Source organism: Phytophthora cinnamomi, assembly GCF_018691715.1.
Source record: "Phytophthora cinnamomi strain GKB4 chromosome Unknown Contig82, whole genome shotgun sequence".
NCBI classification, from domain to species: Eukaryota; Oomycota; class Peronosporomycetes; order Peronosporales; family Peronosporaceae; genus Phytophthora; species Phytophthora cinnamomi.
In genome coordinates, this window is record NW_027151015.1 from 90279 (window position 1) to 104700 (window position 14422).

The 14422-nt window shown below is 53.4% G+C and overlaps 2 protein-coding genes across 2 annotated transcripts; one reads left to right on the forward strand and one right to left on the reverse strand.

Moving 5' to 3' along the window:
- Positions 1-3: 3 nt before the first annotated feature.
- On the reverse strand, positions 4-387 carry IUM83_19242 (Mitochondrial import inner membrane translocase subunit tim16; the record flags this gene model as incomplete). The annotated part of the gene is made up of 1 exon (XM_067944286.1): positions 4-387. The coding sequence occupies one exon, from the start codon at positions 385-387 to the stop codon at positions 4-6; it is 384 nt and encodes a 127-aa protein (XP_067785131.1).
- Positions 388-1119: 732 nt separating this feature from the next.
- Positions 1120-1563, forward strand: IUM83_19243 (uncharacterized protein; the record flags this gene model as incomplete). The annotated part of the gene is made up of 1 exon (XM_067944287.1): positions 1120-1563. One exon carries the CDS (start codon positions 1120-1122, stop codon positions 1561-1563), a length of 444 nt encoding a protein of 147 aa, XP_067785162.1.
- Between the last annotated feature and the right edge of the window lie 12859 nt (positions 1564-14422).

The following is a 14422-nucleotide window of genomic DNA, read 5'->3' on the forward strand; positions in this document are numbered from 1 at the left end:
GGCCTACTTATCCTTGGCTGCGTCGCTCGGCGGGGCTTCTTCATCCGGGTCTTTGCGCTCCAGAGCCTCCTTGGCTCGGAAAATCTTGGACTGCAGGTAGAAGGAGCCGCCCTTGGCCGGGTCGTTGGCCTCGAAGTACCTTGTAAACTGCTTCTGGATCTCCTCCGAAGACGGCACCGGGCCGCTCGTCGGGAAGTTAAGAATCTCGCGCGCCTGCTGCTTCGGCATTTGGTTCTTGCGCACCACCGTTTTCGCCGCCATGGCGCCGGTGTTGCCCGTGCGCGCGTTGTGGACGGCCTGCTGGTAGGCCTGCACGAAGGCCTTAGACACGATACCCGCGCCCATGACCACCACCTGCGCGATGATTCTGCCCAGAGGTCCCGACATGTCTGCTACTAGCCGCTGCTGTCTGTGTTGTGCGTGAAGTGCTGCACTCAAGCTCCGTTGACGTCTGTCCTCTGGTTCAGACTCTGATCCCATCCAACAATCTGTATCGTACTTAGTGAGACAGAAAGAAACTACCATGTTGCATTGCGACTTTCAGTCGCAGGCGGGTTCACCACTAGAAACATTCTTGTCGTATTTACGTCCACAATTATATTTATACCGATTTTTTTTATCATTTCGTTAAATAAATAGTTGCAACATTACAAAAAGCCCGTTATTTTCCTAGACTATTGTAAACATTGAATCGGTCATCCTTAAAAAACGCAAGATAAAGTGTCCTGCGAGAAATAAATATCGTGATGGCAATCAATTCATACAACGAATAAATTGTCAGAACGGAAAATATAAATACATTCAATAAGTATATTTTTCGGTTTACGTGCACCCAGTGTGCGGTCATTTTCAATAGCCGTAACAATTAGTGTCCGTAATATCACTCCAGTAACTTATTGCCCTCCGTATCCCAATATTTCGCAATAAACCAAAAACGCTCAACACCCCCACAATCCAATGTTTAAAATCGTTGGGTGTGAGCGCTTTGCGATTTGTATGGCATGTGGGCAGCACACGCCGATCGATCGCCAGTATGAGCGAGTGGGTCAAGACCCTCACAGTTCAATTTCACTCGTTCCGGGCCCCATACCAAGCCTCCTTCGCCACCGCACTACCACGATGCCTGTCATTCCACCTCGGTCCCTCGCTGCCATCCTGTTCGTTCCTGACGGTCAGGACTACTACCAGTGTAGGCTGTGTTTCTCATGCCGCAAGCAGGCTGTTGGGAACGAGTACACGAACCTGGTGGAGCACCTCGTTCGCCACCACCCGTCGACGTACGAGGACGAGCTCCGCGTCGTTCAGCAGCCTAAGGGTGGCCTCGGCGCTTTTGCGAAAAGCGACGACTTCATACGTTGTGTTTACGGATGGCTGGATTGGATCATCACGGAGAGCCGTGAGCTCAGTATGCGTGGGAAGGTGAAGACCCAGAAATACACTCACCTCAAGCCAATCGGAGTCAAGGCACTGAAGAAGCACGTGTCTGCGGTAGAAGAGCTCGTTCAGACGAGGGTCAAGCACTCGCTTGCTGGGCAACGTCTCGGCTTCTTGATCGACGCGTGAACAAAGGACGAGACCCACATCGTTGCTGTGATTGCAGTGACTGCAAAGGACAAGTTCTTGCTGTGAATTTCGACTCTAGAGGACCAGTCTGATATGAGCTCAGATTCGATCATCGAATTGCTTAGTGACTTGTTTACACCACCGTCGCGTCGCAACTGTGCTTCTACGTGTGCGACCACGTGTCCACGAACATCGCGATTGAGCGCAAGACCAAGGTCCCGATGATTGGTTGTGTTAGTCACCGGTTTAACCTCGCTGTGCAAGCTATCTTGCAAGAATACGAGCCAATCCTGGCCAAAGTACAGGGGTTGATGGTGACGCTCAACACCATCAAGAACTGCCACCACCTACGCCAGCTTGATACTCTCCTGCCTGTTTTCAGGATCGTCACGCGTTGAGGTAGTACTTTCTCAATGAGTGATCGCTACATCGAGATCCACACCGAGCCCAGTCAGCTAGATAACTCGCTCACCAACATGATTCCGACCGCGAAAGAGACTGTCAAGCTCAAACCACTCTACCTAGAGCTCAATAACCTTGAGAACGTGTCCAAGAAGCTACAGACTGAGGGGGACATGTCACTGCGCCACGCCCGCATGCTTTTTGACCACGTGATCGCACACTACCCCGACACCTCTACCACTTTGGCGGCGGGCGCGTCGCTTGTCAAATCCCCGGACTTCGAGAACGGCATAATCAGGCTACTCGGCGGAGAAAATCGGCCCCTCACTCGAACAGAACATGTTGCCCTCGCCAATCTGCTTGCTCCAGTCGACGGTGGCGGTTACGGTAATGTTGCAAGGAGCCGGTGGAAGAGCCTCCAAAGGAGCCATCGTTTGCGGAGGAGGCACTTTTCCAACACCATGCAGCCGCCACTCCTCCGTCCCGTGACCTGGATTGGATTCCCACGATATCGAACAATGTTGAGCCTCTCTTCTCGGGGCTGACATTGTATACTCGCCGCTGCGTCGCTCACTGAACCCGATGACACTAAAAACAATGCTCTTCTTCTAGTACAACTGGTCGCTGTAGGATTCGAGCCTAGTCGCGGCTGCAGTCGAGAGCGGTCGTACCAAGAAAAAGCAGCGAACTGAAGATTACTGTTGCCAACATGTGTTCTCTGTTAATACAATCGGCTGCACGTGCATGCACACGTCCAGGTACTCTTGCTGGTGGTCGTTTTGTTTGTGTGGCGCGGCAGGAGGATCAATTCGGTGATTGTTGCTATGGCGCGGAGACAAGACGATGACGTGGCTTTTTTACGGGTGAGATACTGGAAATAACCCAATTATTAATTGATGAATGCCACAGAGATAAATCAATATGATACTGCGTTGTGCGCATCCTTGCCTGCACCACACTCCACGGAAATTCACTGCTTGAGTCTTGTTAGTTGGTGCCTTGTCCTCCTATCGTTCATTTGGCACAACGGTTGTGTTTCATCCCACCCCCTCAACCGTCCTCAGCCCATCGTCTTCCTGGCGAGCACCTTAACTTATCTTGCCTATTTCGGAAGATTTACAGTGCCTTGATCCGGTCACTGCGGTTGATCTCTTTGCCGGCCAAAATCTCGGTAGGGACAGCGAGGCGGTGACATACCCGTCCTCCAGTTCGATCGACTGGCACGGATTGCAGAGCCCTCGGAGATGCTGCAGTGTAGGTAAAATGCTTCTCGAAAATCTCTTCCGGTGTATTTTAACTTAAAATCCACGAAGTTAACGGACAGGTCCAATATATTGAGGAACTCACATCTCTGCAGCCCCTCAATCTTGCCAATGTTATTGCGAGCCACGATCAGATACCGTAGATCCTTCAATGCGCCAGGTCCTCCGTCTTCTCGATGATGTTGTTCTGCAGGTACAGGATACGTAGCTTGCGCCACAAAGTACCGGGGATTTGTGCGTAGCGAATGGCAGAAAATTCCGATGTACTCGATCTTTTCAGCTCTTCTTGGTGCTGCGACAACTCCTCGAGCGTGGAGATTGTGCCTTCGTTGTGCTTCGCCCGCTCTCCACCCTGATGTGGGGTATCTATTTTGCTCTCGAGTGCTGAATCATTGAAAAGGAATACGCAACGATATTTCGGCCGTCCAAGTTTTGAGTTATCAATTTGATTAGCTAATAGAATTTCATGTTAAGTACGAATATAGCCATTCTGCACTCCAGCGGTGAAGGCTGTATATTTAGAAACTTATTTCGGAGCCTGCTGGAAGCTGGTAGTGAGTCGCCCTAAATTGTTCCTAGTGATCAGTTTCCCTTTCTGGGGCTGTGGTGAGGGGATGTGGTTGTGGAGGTTAATCGGGAATTCCATTGTCAGCGTGACTTCGGGGTTTCCAGGGGGTATAGTGATGGAGGTAGTCGGGGGTTGGAAATAGACTTACATGGCGTTTGTCGCTCCGGGCTGTCGACGTCAAGGCACGTCAGTACAAACATCACACGGAACACAAGAGCGACAATCGGGTCGCAATGGTCACAGTTGCACGCTTCGACATCCGAGGGAATCGGTATGCGCATACAACCAGTACTAGGGAGGCGCTAGGAGGCCGATAAGAGGCTCTACCAGAGTCTTCACTCGCAATTTACATTGTGCATCAAACATCCCAACCTACTTGCTTATGTCAAGCTCGCGGACAACACGGGCGAGACTCGAACCCTCGGTGGATCGCTTGATCTTCGTGGGCCTTGCCCACAGGGACACAGCCTCTGTGCCGCGTGGCAAATCTTTTTCTGACTTTGCTAAAGTATAGTGCGGATCTGGTACCCGATTTTACTATGAACACACCTCGCGTCATGGTACAGTTGTGAGATTGGGTTTTGACTGCGGAGTGGAGCCACCAGACCGAGGTCTAACGACGTCAGAGTTTGAGAGAAGATGACCAAGGTCTCCTATTGGCTACTCACGTTTACCGCGCCAGAGTGACAGGAAGCTAGTTAGTGACTGTGAGGCTCGGCGGGTCCTAATAAATTCTCGCCGAGCTCTCCGGATAGTCATAGTGGATACACATTTTGCCTCCTGTTAGGAATCCGGGCTTAAGACGAAGGCTCGTCCGGTTACCGAAAGCTCGGTCTATATTAGATATTTGTATAGACATTAGGGATTAGTTATAGTCGAGGCCTCACCGCCTCTAACTATTAAATCAGAGCAGAATATTCCCCCCAAGCCATCAGGATCAAGTCCGTCTACGGTAAGTCTAGCTAGCTTAGCTGTAGGGTCTGGATACGCTCGACCGACGCGGGGTATGTCTGCCGGTGACCTTATGGTACATTGACAAAGAGTTCGCCCTGGTAAGGCCGAGAGTGGATAGTGGCGAGTGTTGGGAGGTAGAGAGTCCTCCCTGTACGTTTGTACGTTGTCCTGGGTGCGTGGCGTGGCCCCCCAGTGTATTTGACTCTTTGGCCGAGGTTTCACCTCGGCGCCCCTGTCAAAGGCCTTGACCGGCCCGGTACCCTTCCTTTCTGAGGGACCACAGTGGGTTTAGCGCGAAAGCGTTTATATTTGCGCACCCCAGCCGTTGCTCGTGGCTGGCGGTACCTGTGTGTGGGCTCTACCTACCTGACCGATACTTCAACACAAGGCATATTTCCAGCCCGGTGTAAGGGATCGGACCTGGTCTTCAGGTTTAATCCCAACAATCTTCGCCGACCTTTCGAGGGAAGTGTGTGTTGTTGGTAGGACTCGTCCCATTTGTCGAGGCTGAGGGACGAGGACTCGTAAAATCGTGGATTCCTACACGACACAGTCCCCCAAACATATAACACGCACCGTCATTGCATATCATACATGTCCTCTTGACAATGGCGCCAAACAGACTGTCCATGTAACGGGGTTACACGTACAAGTGGCTGCAAGCCACTTGTGAATTTAACAGATAGGTTATCTGTTAAACGTTTTGGATACTTCCTCACATTGGTGTAAGACACACCGATGGATACATTGAAGTGGACCACCACAGTGAGTGGTCCACACATACCCAAAAGATCCTATTGGTAGAAAGCAGCATCTTTCTACCAATCAGAGACATGCATATTAGCGGGGCTCTGACAGCCAGCCGCTGCCAACCCTTTCATAGATGATAAACAGTTTTAGCAGCTTTTAGAGGAAGATCAATTTACAAACAATACAGTTCTCATTTTACCTAATCAAAGTCACTTGGAATCCTTTCTTACTTAACTTATATTTGTGTATTCAAATATAATTAACCTAAGTAATTACTAAGTACTTACGCTTCCTCATACACGTTGCGCAACGTGTAAGCTAAAGTAGTGAGTCAAGTTAGACCCACTACACCTGGTAGCACTTTGTAGTCCGTCCAACGACCGACTACTTGACGTTCGTACGAGGTGTACGAACGCGGAGCCGAGAACCACATGAGCACGGAGGTGCCCATGGAGAGCTCCAATACGCCTGCAACTCATGTTGCACGCGCGGACTGCCCCCACCTGTCTGACCCAGAGTAGAGGCCTCCAACGACTGTCAACAGTCATTGGAGAAGCGGCGATAGCTACAATGCTGCGTACGCTATCGCCGACGGAGCAACATGGTGTTGCTCTGGGATTCATCATGAAGGAGCAGCGTGACGCTGCTTCTCAGTGACGGCGTCGTCAGGGACGACACCGCGTGCTCAACCATTAAAGTTGAGCGTAAGCAATTACGTGGGAAGAGAGGGCGAGCTCTCTCCGATGGCTTGTCGAACTCGACACAGCCATAGCGGCTCGACGCATCGTCGACCCGCTGTCGAAGGTCGCGTTCGCCATGTCCTGCCTTGGCGAACGCGCAAGGAGTTGGGCGTATGGACGCCGACTCTCCGATCCTACGTGCTTCAGCACGTACGAAGTGTTCAAAGAGGAGCTCAAACAAGCGTTTGAGCCCCCGCAAAACGAGTTCCGGTCGAGGGCGGAGTTCCTTGACCTTCAGCAGGGTAAGCATGACGTCCATGCTTATTCGCAGCGCGCACGATATTTGGTATCAAATATCGTGACTAACCCGATTGACGAGGCGACCAAGGTCGTCACGTTCATGAAGGGGCTTAGAGATGGGCCTGTGAAGATCTATCTCTTCCGAGAGTACCCGAGTACTCTCGAAGCTGCAATCACTCTTGCCATGCAAGAAGAGTTTAGCCTGCGGCAGGCTAAACTCCATGTAAACGTACCGAGGCCGCAACCGCGCCCGGTAGCGAGGACGGGAGGTCCGGAGCCAATGGACCTCTCGAGCGCAACAACTGCTGGTTACCAGCAGCAGGGAGGTAACGTGCGATGCTTCCGCTGCGGAAGGATCGGTCACTTTGCACGGGAGTGTACAGCTCCCATGCCCCTGGAGGTAGCCGTCGTGGCGATGCTAGGCATCGCCGCGGACCAACAAAAACGCGAACATCCAGTAGGCGCGGGGCGCCCTACTGGTATTGCAGTCGCGCGTGCCGACATCGGACACGCGACACTGAGGACTGCAGCCCCAGTGAGACCAGCTCACTGTAAGAAACAAGATGACAGGCCAAACCTAGTCATCTTGAGGTTTACTCGAAGAGAGCGAGTGACTCTCTTCGAGCATTGGTAGACTCAGGCGCGTCGAACAACTTTGTTCGACTACGAAGCCTGTCGAGACTTGACTTCGAGGAGGTAGATACACCTCGAAGTCTTCTGGAGGTACGACTGGCAACAGGTGCCATCAGAAGACCGAGAAGCGCGTCGTGAACGTGCGCTTCTCGTACAAACAACGAGTGTTTGTCGAACACTTTATCGTCCTGGACCTGGACGATAAGTTCGACGTGGTAATGGGCATGCCGTGGCTTGCACGGCATGATCCGGTGATAGACTGGAAGAAGCGCACGCTCGTGCGCTTCGGACGCGACAGCGGAACAGAGAGCGATGGCCCTGTTACCGCAGCGCGCGCACCTGCTGGTGCGCGCGGCTCATCAGTCGAGACAGCGCTTTATGCTGCTGTCCCGGAGTGCTCAAGAAGTGCGCGAGGGCGCGCACAGTGAGACCCACGTCGGCAATGCTGCCGACGTCAGAAGACAAAAGATATGTTGGTTCCGGGAACCAACACCCACGTTCAAGCGTGGTGGACAGTCCCTGACCCGAAGTGGTCAGGTCGATAACGACGCGTCGGCTCCGGGAGCCGACGCACCCTCAGTCATGAGGGGCTCCGCCAATGAATGGCGTCGAGGTGATGAAGGCGTGTCAACTCCGGGAGTTGACGCTGCAAACAGTGCGGACGGTTGCAAACGTACCGCACTGACGTAATTTACATGCTGTCGTGCAGCCGGGCTGCACGACGAAGCGCCATGCGATCAAGCCGGGCTTGATATCGCGCGCCCGCAGACAGTGTCTGCCGGCGAAGGGACATTACCGTGCAGCCGGGCTGCACGAAGGAAAATGCGGTCAAGCCGGGCTTGATACCGCGCGCCCGCGGACAGGGTCCGCCGGCGAACGACTGTCCACGGCCGGGCCTGGACAAGAAGAATAACTGTGCGGAGCCGGGCTCCGCACAACAAGAAGACGGCGCAAGCGGAAAACGTTGCGCAAGTCTCGGTCCGGGACCGAGACGTAACAAGAGCAGTCTGTTGGCAGACTGCGGCGGTGACGCCGAATGTCAAGACGCTAAGCGTCTTGACGCGCACCGATACTGGATTCCAGTATCGTGGCATGGAACTCGCTAGTCTTCCGACGATGGCGTCGGAGTTGACTTCGCTTCCAGCCATGAGCTGGAAGCGTTTTCACGCGCGACTTGCACGATGGACGCATCGAGTAAGTCTGCGTTCTTCGGACAGCGAAAGAACGGCGAGGCGAGAGCGAAGAGCTGAGGCAGCTCTTCATGGAAGTACCACTGAGAGTGAAGACACTCTCAGTGCGAAGACGAAGCGAGAGCGCTTCGAGGAATAAGGTTGGGACTCGCTGAAGGCGAGTCCCTATTACGAATTGTTGAGGGAGTACAAAGACGTACTCCCGGAAGACATTCCTGCGGAACTTCCGCAGGATAAGGGCATTCAGCACGAGATTGATCTCGTGCCGGGCACGAAGTATTGTGTCACGCGGCAGTGGCCACTGCCGCGAGAGCAAGTGAAAGCGATCGACGACTTCTTTGAAAGTCGTCGTAAAGCAGGACAAGTGCGGGAATCAAAGTCCCCGCACAGTGCTCCGACGTTCTGTGTCAAGAAGCCACAGGGTGGATGGCGCATCGTTCATGCCTACAACAAGCTGAACGATGCGACGGTACCGGCGCAGACGCCGATACCACGAAAAGATGTTATCATCGATTCGATGGCCGGGAGCACCGTTTACAGTGCTCTCGACTTGCGAGATGGATTTTATCAGTTCTAATGCGTGAGAGCGATATCCCTCTCACGGCAGTGAGCACGCCAAGCGGCATGCTCTGGGAATGGCTAGTAATGCCACAGGGCTTAAGAATGCCCCTGCGACTTTCAACAGGTGCGTGACGCACTTGTTGCGCTCGGTGCGCGACTTTGCGCCGAGCTATTTCGATGACGTGTTCATCCACAGCCGGGCTGTGGACGGAAGACGACGTAGAGATGCACAGGGTGCATCTCCGGTAGCTACTTGAGCTTATGCGAAAGCATAAGCTCTACGCGAACCTGAAGAAGTGTATCTTCGGGCGAGCGAGATACCCGTCCTCGGGTGTCTCGTAGGGAAGAATGGCGTCCGCCCTGACCCAGAAAAGGTCAGAGTGATTAACGAATGGCCAACGCCTTTCAAGTGTCAAGGAACTGAGGCAGTTCCTTGGCCACGTACTTGTGCAAGTACGTGGAGGACTATGCGGGCAAGATCCGCCTGCTGTCACAACTTCTTAAGAAAGAAGCTGTGTGGAATTGGACACCCGATTGCCAAAGGTATTCGATACAGTCAAGCGGGCTTGATTGAGGCACCGATCTTGGCAGTGGCTGACCAAGATCGCCCATTTCACGTAGTGTGACGCATCCGATTTCGCGATCGGATGCGCATGCAGCACGATCACGAGGGCCGTGATCGTGTCGTCTACTACCAATCGCGTCAGCTGAAGCCAGCTGAGCGCAACTATCCAGTGCATGACAAGGAACTCCTTGCCATGAAGTATGCACTCGCAAAGTTCCGAGTGTACTTGCTTGGGAGTAGACCATTTGTGGTCTACACCGACCATGCTTCACTGCGCACCGCAGTGAAGTCGCCACACATTTCACAAAGAATGGCGAGATGGCTCTCATTCTTTGCGGAGTATAATTTCCGGGTCGAATACAAACCCGGAAGATTGAACGTGGTGGCCGACGCGTTATCACGTCGGCCGGACTATGCAGAAGCTGTTGACGTCAATGCCATTGACGCCATACGATCGAGCAAACCCACATCATCTCTGTTGGATGATGTGAAGGCCGCGTACGCGCACGACGCGGACGCGAAGCTCTTGCTGGCCTATGGCACAGCGCCTTCTGACAAGTCCCGTCAGAAGCTGCCCAAGCACTCTTCGAGCGCGTGCACACCGCTTTCGTGTGCACGAAGGACTGCTACTTTACAATGTAGTCGACGACAACGCGGATCGCGTTGTCGTGCTAAATGACCATGACCTGCGACTCAGGATCATGTACGAGTATCACGATGCCCCGACTGCGGGATATCTCGGACGTGAGAAGACATACGTCCTTCACGCGCGACTTCTACCGGCACCACCAGTATAGTGGGTGCGCAAGTACATCCGTGCTTGCGAGGTATGCCATCGCGTAAAGCCTGCGCCATTCGCGCAGGCTCCACTGTAATCACTACCGACTCCGTCGGAGTGTTGGAAGTCCATGTCTTTGGACTTCATCTTTGGTCTTCCCCGGACAGCGGAGGGAACACCGGTGTTGTGGTCTTTGTAGACCGTTTCAGCAAGATGGTACATCTTGCTGCGGTGCCAGCAGAGGTGACCGCGAAGCAGACGGCCCGTCTGCTCGTCGACATGGTGTTCAAACACCATGGCATGCCGTCCGACATCGTGTCGGACAGAGACCCGCGCTTCACAGCGCACCTGTGGCAAGAAGTGTTTACACTTCTTGGGAGCCAGCTTTCCATGTCGACTGCGGATCATCCGCAGACGGACGGTCAAACCGAGCGCGTGAATCGCGTGCTCGTCGATATGTTGAAGAGCTACGCTCACTCGTTCCAATACTGGAGCGAGTGCTTACCGATGGCAGAGTTTGCCATCAATAACTCAGTGCATGCCTCGACAGGGCATACACCGTTCTACGTGAATGCCATGCGGCATCCACGTCTACCGAGTTTACTCGGAGTGATGGCTCCCACTTTAAGTGGGGAGGATCTACGACTGCAATACAGCAGCCGCAGAAAACCGCTGACACTTGCACAATGTCAGCTGCAACAATGGACAAACCATACGAGTCTGCGCAGGGCGCAGACTCCCCAACAACATGGTTAACGACCACGGGTCTGCGCAGGGTGCAGACACCGCGAAGAACCACGCAAAGGCCGGGCCTCTAGCGGAGAGCGAGCTGAATGACTTCAGCTCGGATGCAATCAGTTTCATCACCAAAAGACAAGCCGTGATTCGGTTTGTCCAAGACACAATAACAGCTTCTGTTGATCAACAGAAGCTGAACGCAGACAATGCGGGCAGAGGCAACACAAATGAATTTAAAGTTGGTTCATTAGTTTTGTTAGCTACACAAAACCTGCCTAGACATGCAGTTTCGGATTTCGTAGCAAGTATGCTTGCTCCGCGCTTCATCGGGCCGTTCACTGTGTTGGCACGGCATGGCAACGCATACACGCTAGACATACCGTCTAGCATGCGCCTCCATCCGACCTTTTACGTCGGACGGCTGAAGCCATATCTGCAGCACGAGCCATCTAGCTCGGCTGACCCGAAGCCTCGGCAGGAGCCGAGGCAGAAGCGGAAGCCTTGGCCTCGGCGACGAGCAGCCTCTCCTCCAGCGCGCGGACGCGCTGGAGCAACCCCTTCATCTGGGTCCCCAGCTCGACCTGGATATTCGAGGCGGTCTGCGAGACCGCCGCGACTTGGGCCTTCTGGTTTGCCAGCTCCTGTTTCAGGGCGGCGAACTCAGCGCCCTGCAGACGCTCCACGACGGCCACCCGGTCGTGGAGAGGCGCATACTGATCAGCCCGGGGCTGATCATACCCGGGGCGTGTTCCCACCCCCGCCACCGCCGATCCGTGACGCCCGCGGCTCAACCCGCTGGATTGTTGAGCGGATTGTTGACCATAGTATCCCGAAAACGAACCCTCAAGGGGCTCGTTTTCGTATTCGTTGGAGAGGATTTCCTCCCCATCGAGATACATGGGAGCCGCGGAACGTCTTGCTGGAGGACGTTCCGGAAATGGTGAGGGCGTACGAAGAGCAGTACGCGCTGGCGCAGCGGAAGTAACACGAGCGCTGCGATCATCGCTAGCGCCCGAACCCTCACGTGCTAAGAACTTAGCACGGAGCTCTTTGAGACTCTCGGGCACACGGAACGACGTGTACCCGTTCAGGTCGCGGTCGCTCAAGCGGACCGCGCCTGGAAAGCACTTCGTGCACTGAAAGCCCTCGGGCACAGCTCACGGCACATTTGCTCTCCTCAGCAGCAACATGAAGTTGCTCCAGCTTTCCACGCTTCGAGTACGTCTCGAAGCGATCACGCGCTTGCTTAATCCGATCACGGTAAGCACTCGGCCTCTTGTTGAAGTTCTCAACAAAGGCGTTCCAGCTTTGACAAAGTGCCTGCCATTCGGGCACTTTGCTGCGAGAAGAGGTCTTCTTGCTTTGAAACCATCGGAGCTCATGAAAGAGTCCGATGTAGTAATCGCGCCTTTGATGCGTTTCCGCATCAAAGTGCAGCTCGGCAGCCACAGCGTCATCTTTGATGGCGCTGCATACGTACAGCGGCACCTCATTCGGAGGTACCGAGTTCCCAAACCGGTCCGCGATCTCGGACGCGGACGGCATCCATGGATCGCGCGCTGCAGGCGCAGCGCGCGGAGAGCCTTGAGCTTTAACATCACGCGCTGCAGCAGCAGCGCGCGGAGTACTGAGAGTCCCAGCTGAAGCGAGTGGGGTATCACTCTCAGTACGCGAACGCTTCGAACTCGAAGCGTCCGATTTGTCCCCTTCACGCGGGCGAACGTTCTTGGCGTGAGGGTCGAGCGATTCGCTCGACACTGAGTCTTTACGCTTTGAGGGCGAGTCCTCCTCGCCCTCCATGTCTTCATCGTCGTCGTCGAAGTCGACGACGTCACCGTACTTCGCCTTCTGGCGTTCGAGTAGTCGTCGATGGAGAGATGACTCCCCATCGACTTTGCGGACTTCTTGAGGCGCGCTCATCGTTGAATGAGCGCGGATTTCTTCTCCAAGCGCGGAGAATTGACGAATGGTCAATTCCAAAGATTGACGTGCGGGGACCCTGCGCGTCTAACCTTAAGGGGGGATGGTGTGACGGGTTACACGTACAAGTGGCTGCAAGCCACTTGTGAATTTAACAGATAGGTTATCTGTTAAACGTTTTGGATACTTCCTCACATTGGTGTAAGACACACCGATGGATACATTGAAGTGGACCACCACAGTGAGTGATCCACACATACCCAAAAGATCCTATTGGTAGAAAGCAGCATCTTTCTACCAATCAGAGACATGCATATTAGCGGGGCTCTGACAGCCAGCCGCTGCCAACCCTTTCATAGATGATAAACAGTTTTAGCAGCTTTTAGAGGAAGATCAATTTACAAACAATACAGTTCTCATTTTACCTAATCAAAGTCACTTGGAATCCTTTCTTACTTAACTTATATTTGTGTATTCAAATATAATTAACCTAAGTAATTACTAAGTACTTACGCTTCCTCATACACGTTGCGCAACGTGTAAGCTAAAGTAGTGAGTCAAGTTAGACCCACTACAGTCCAGGTACAGACTCAATAGCATGTGGTCCGCTGTAAACAGGAACCGGCTGGGGGCGACGATGACGGGCACGCTAGTCGTCGCGGTGGTGTGTAGCGGTATCAGCCAATGGATGAGGCTTGATCGAGCTTCCCACTAGCGCCCAGATACGACTAACGAGGGGTCCCTCAACGAACCATGAACAGCTGAATTTGTTCTCACCTTGTGTACCTGTCGGCGGGCTGGGTCTGCTCTCTCGGGCTCCGAAGATGCCGCATTTGGTGAAGAGCGAATGTGTTGGCATGGCGCGGGGGACATAGTAGGAGCAGTGCGGAAATCTTCGCTCTGCTTCCAGTTATGGGTTCCAATCGGGTAGCTTCTGCTCCGATCGGGTGGCCTAGGATCGAACCGGGCCCTGTAGTTGCCTTTTAGTGTGTGTTCCTTTCGTTCTTCCTCTCCTTGGGTGCGTACCGCTTCCTATAGAGGGATCGAGATCGATGAGAGAGGAAACGATCGCCGGCCAAGCAGATAACTCCGGTCGATCTAGGATTTGTACACAGACAGTACCTTTGCCACCTCACGGAGGCCATAGCGCAATTCAATTTGATGAAAACATAACAATGGAAATTCAATTTTCATGTCTAAATTTTAGGTTTCAGATCAAAGTGGAATTCTGTAGTTCAAACGGACTAAGACTGTATGAGGAACCTCCGCGCGCGTGTACCAGCAATAGAGAACGATTGGAGGAGCAGATATTGCGCGCGCCAGCATTTGGCCCTTTGTCGCTTTGCAACCCACCTCGTCTGGCCCACCCAAGGGACCCAAGCACAGCCTCGCGGCTCGTACGCGCGTCCTAGGCGCCCACTACCAAGGAGAAGGCTGGAATTGAAGGTGCGTTTCGTACACCTACAGTTATTCTATCCTACCATACTAACAATGATCTCGTACAACTCGATTAAATACTGCTTCAGCGTCCTGAAAGCAACGATTAAGCGCTATCTTG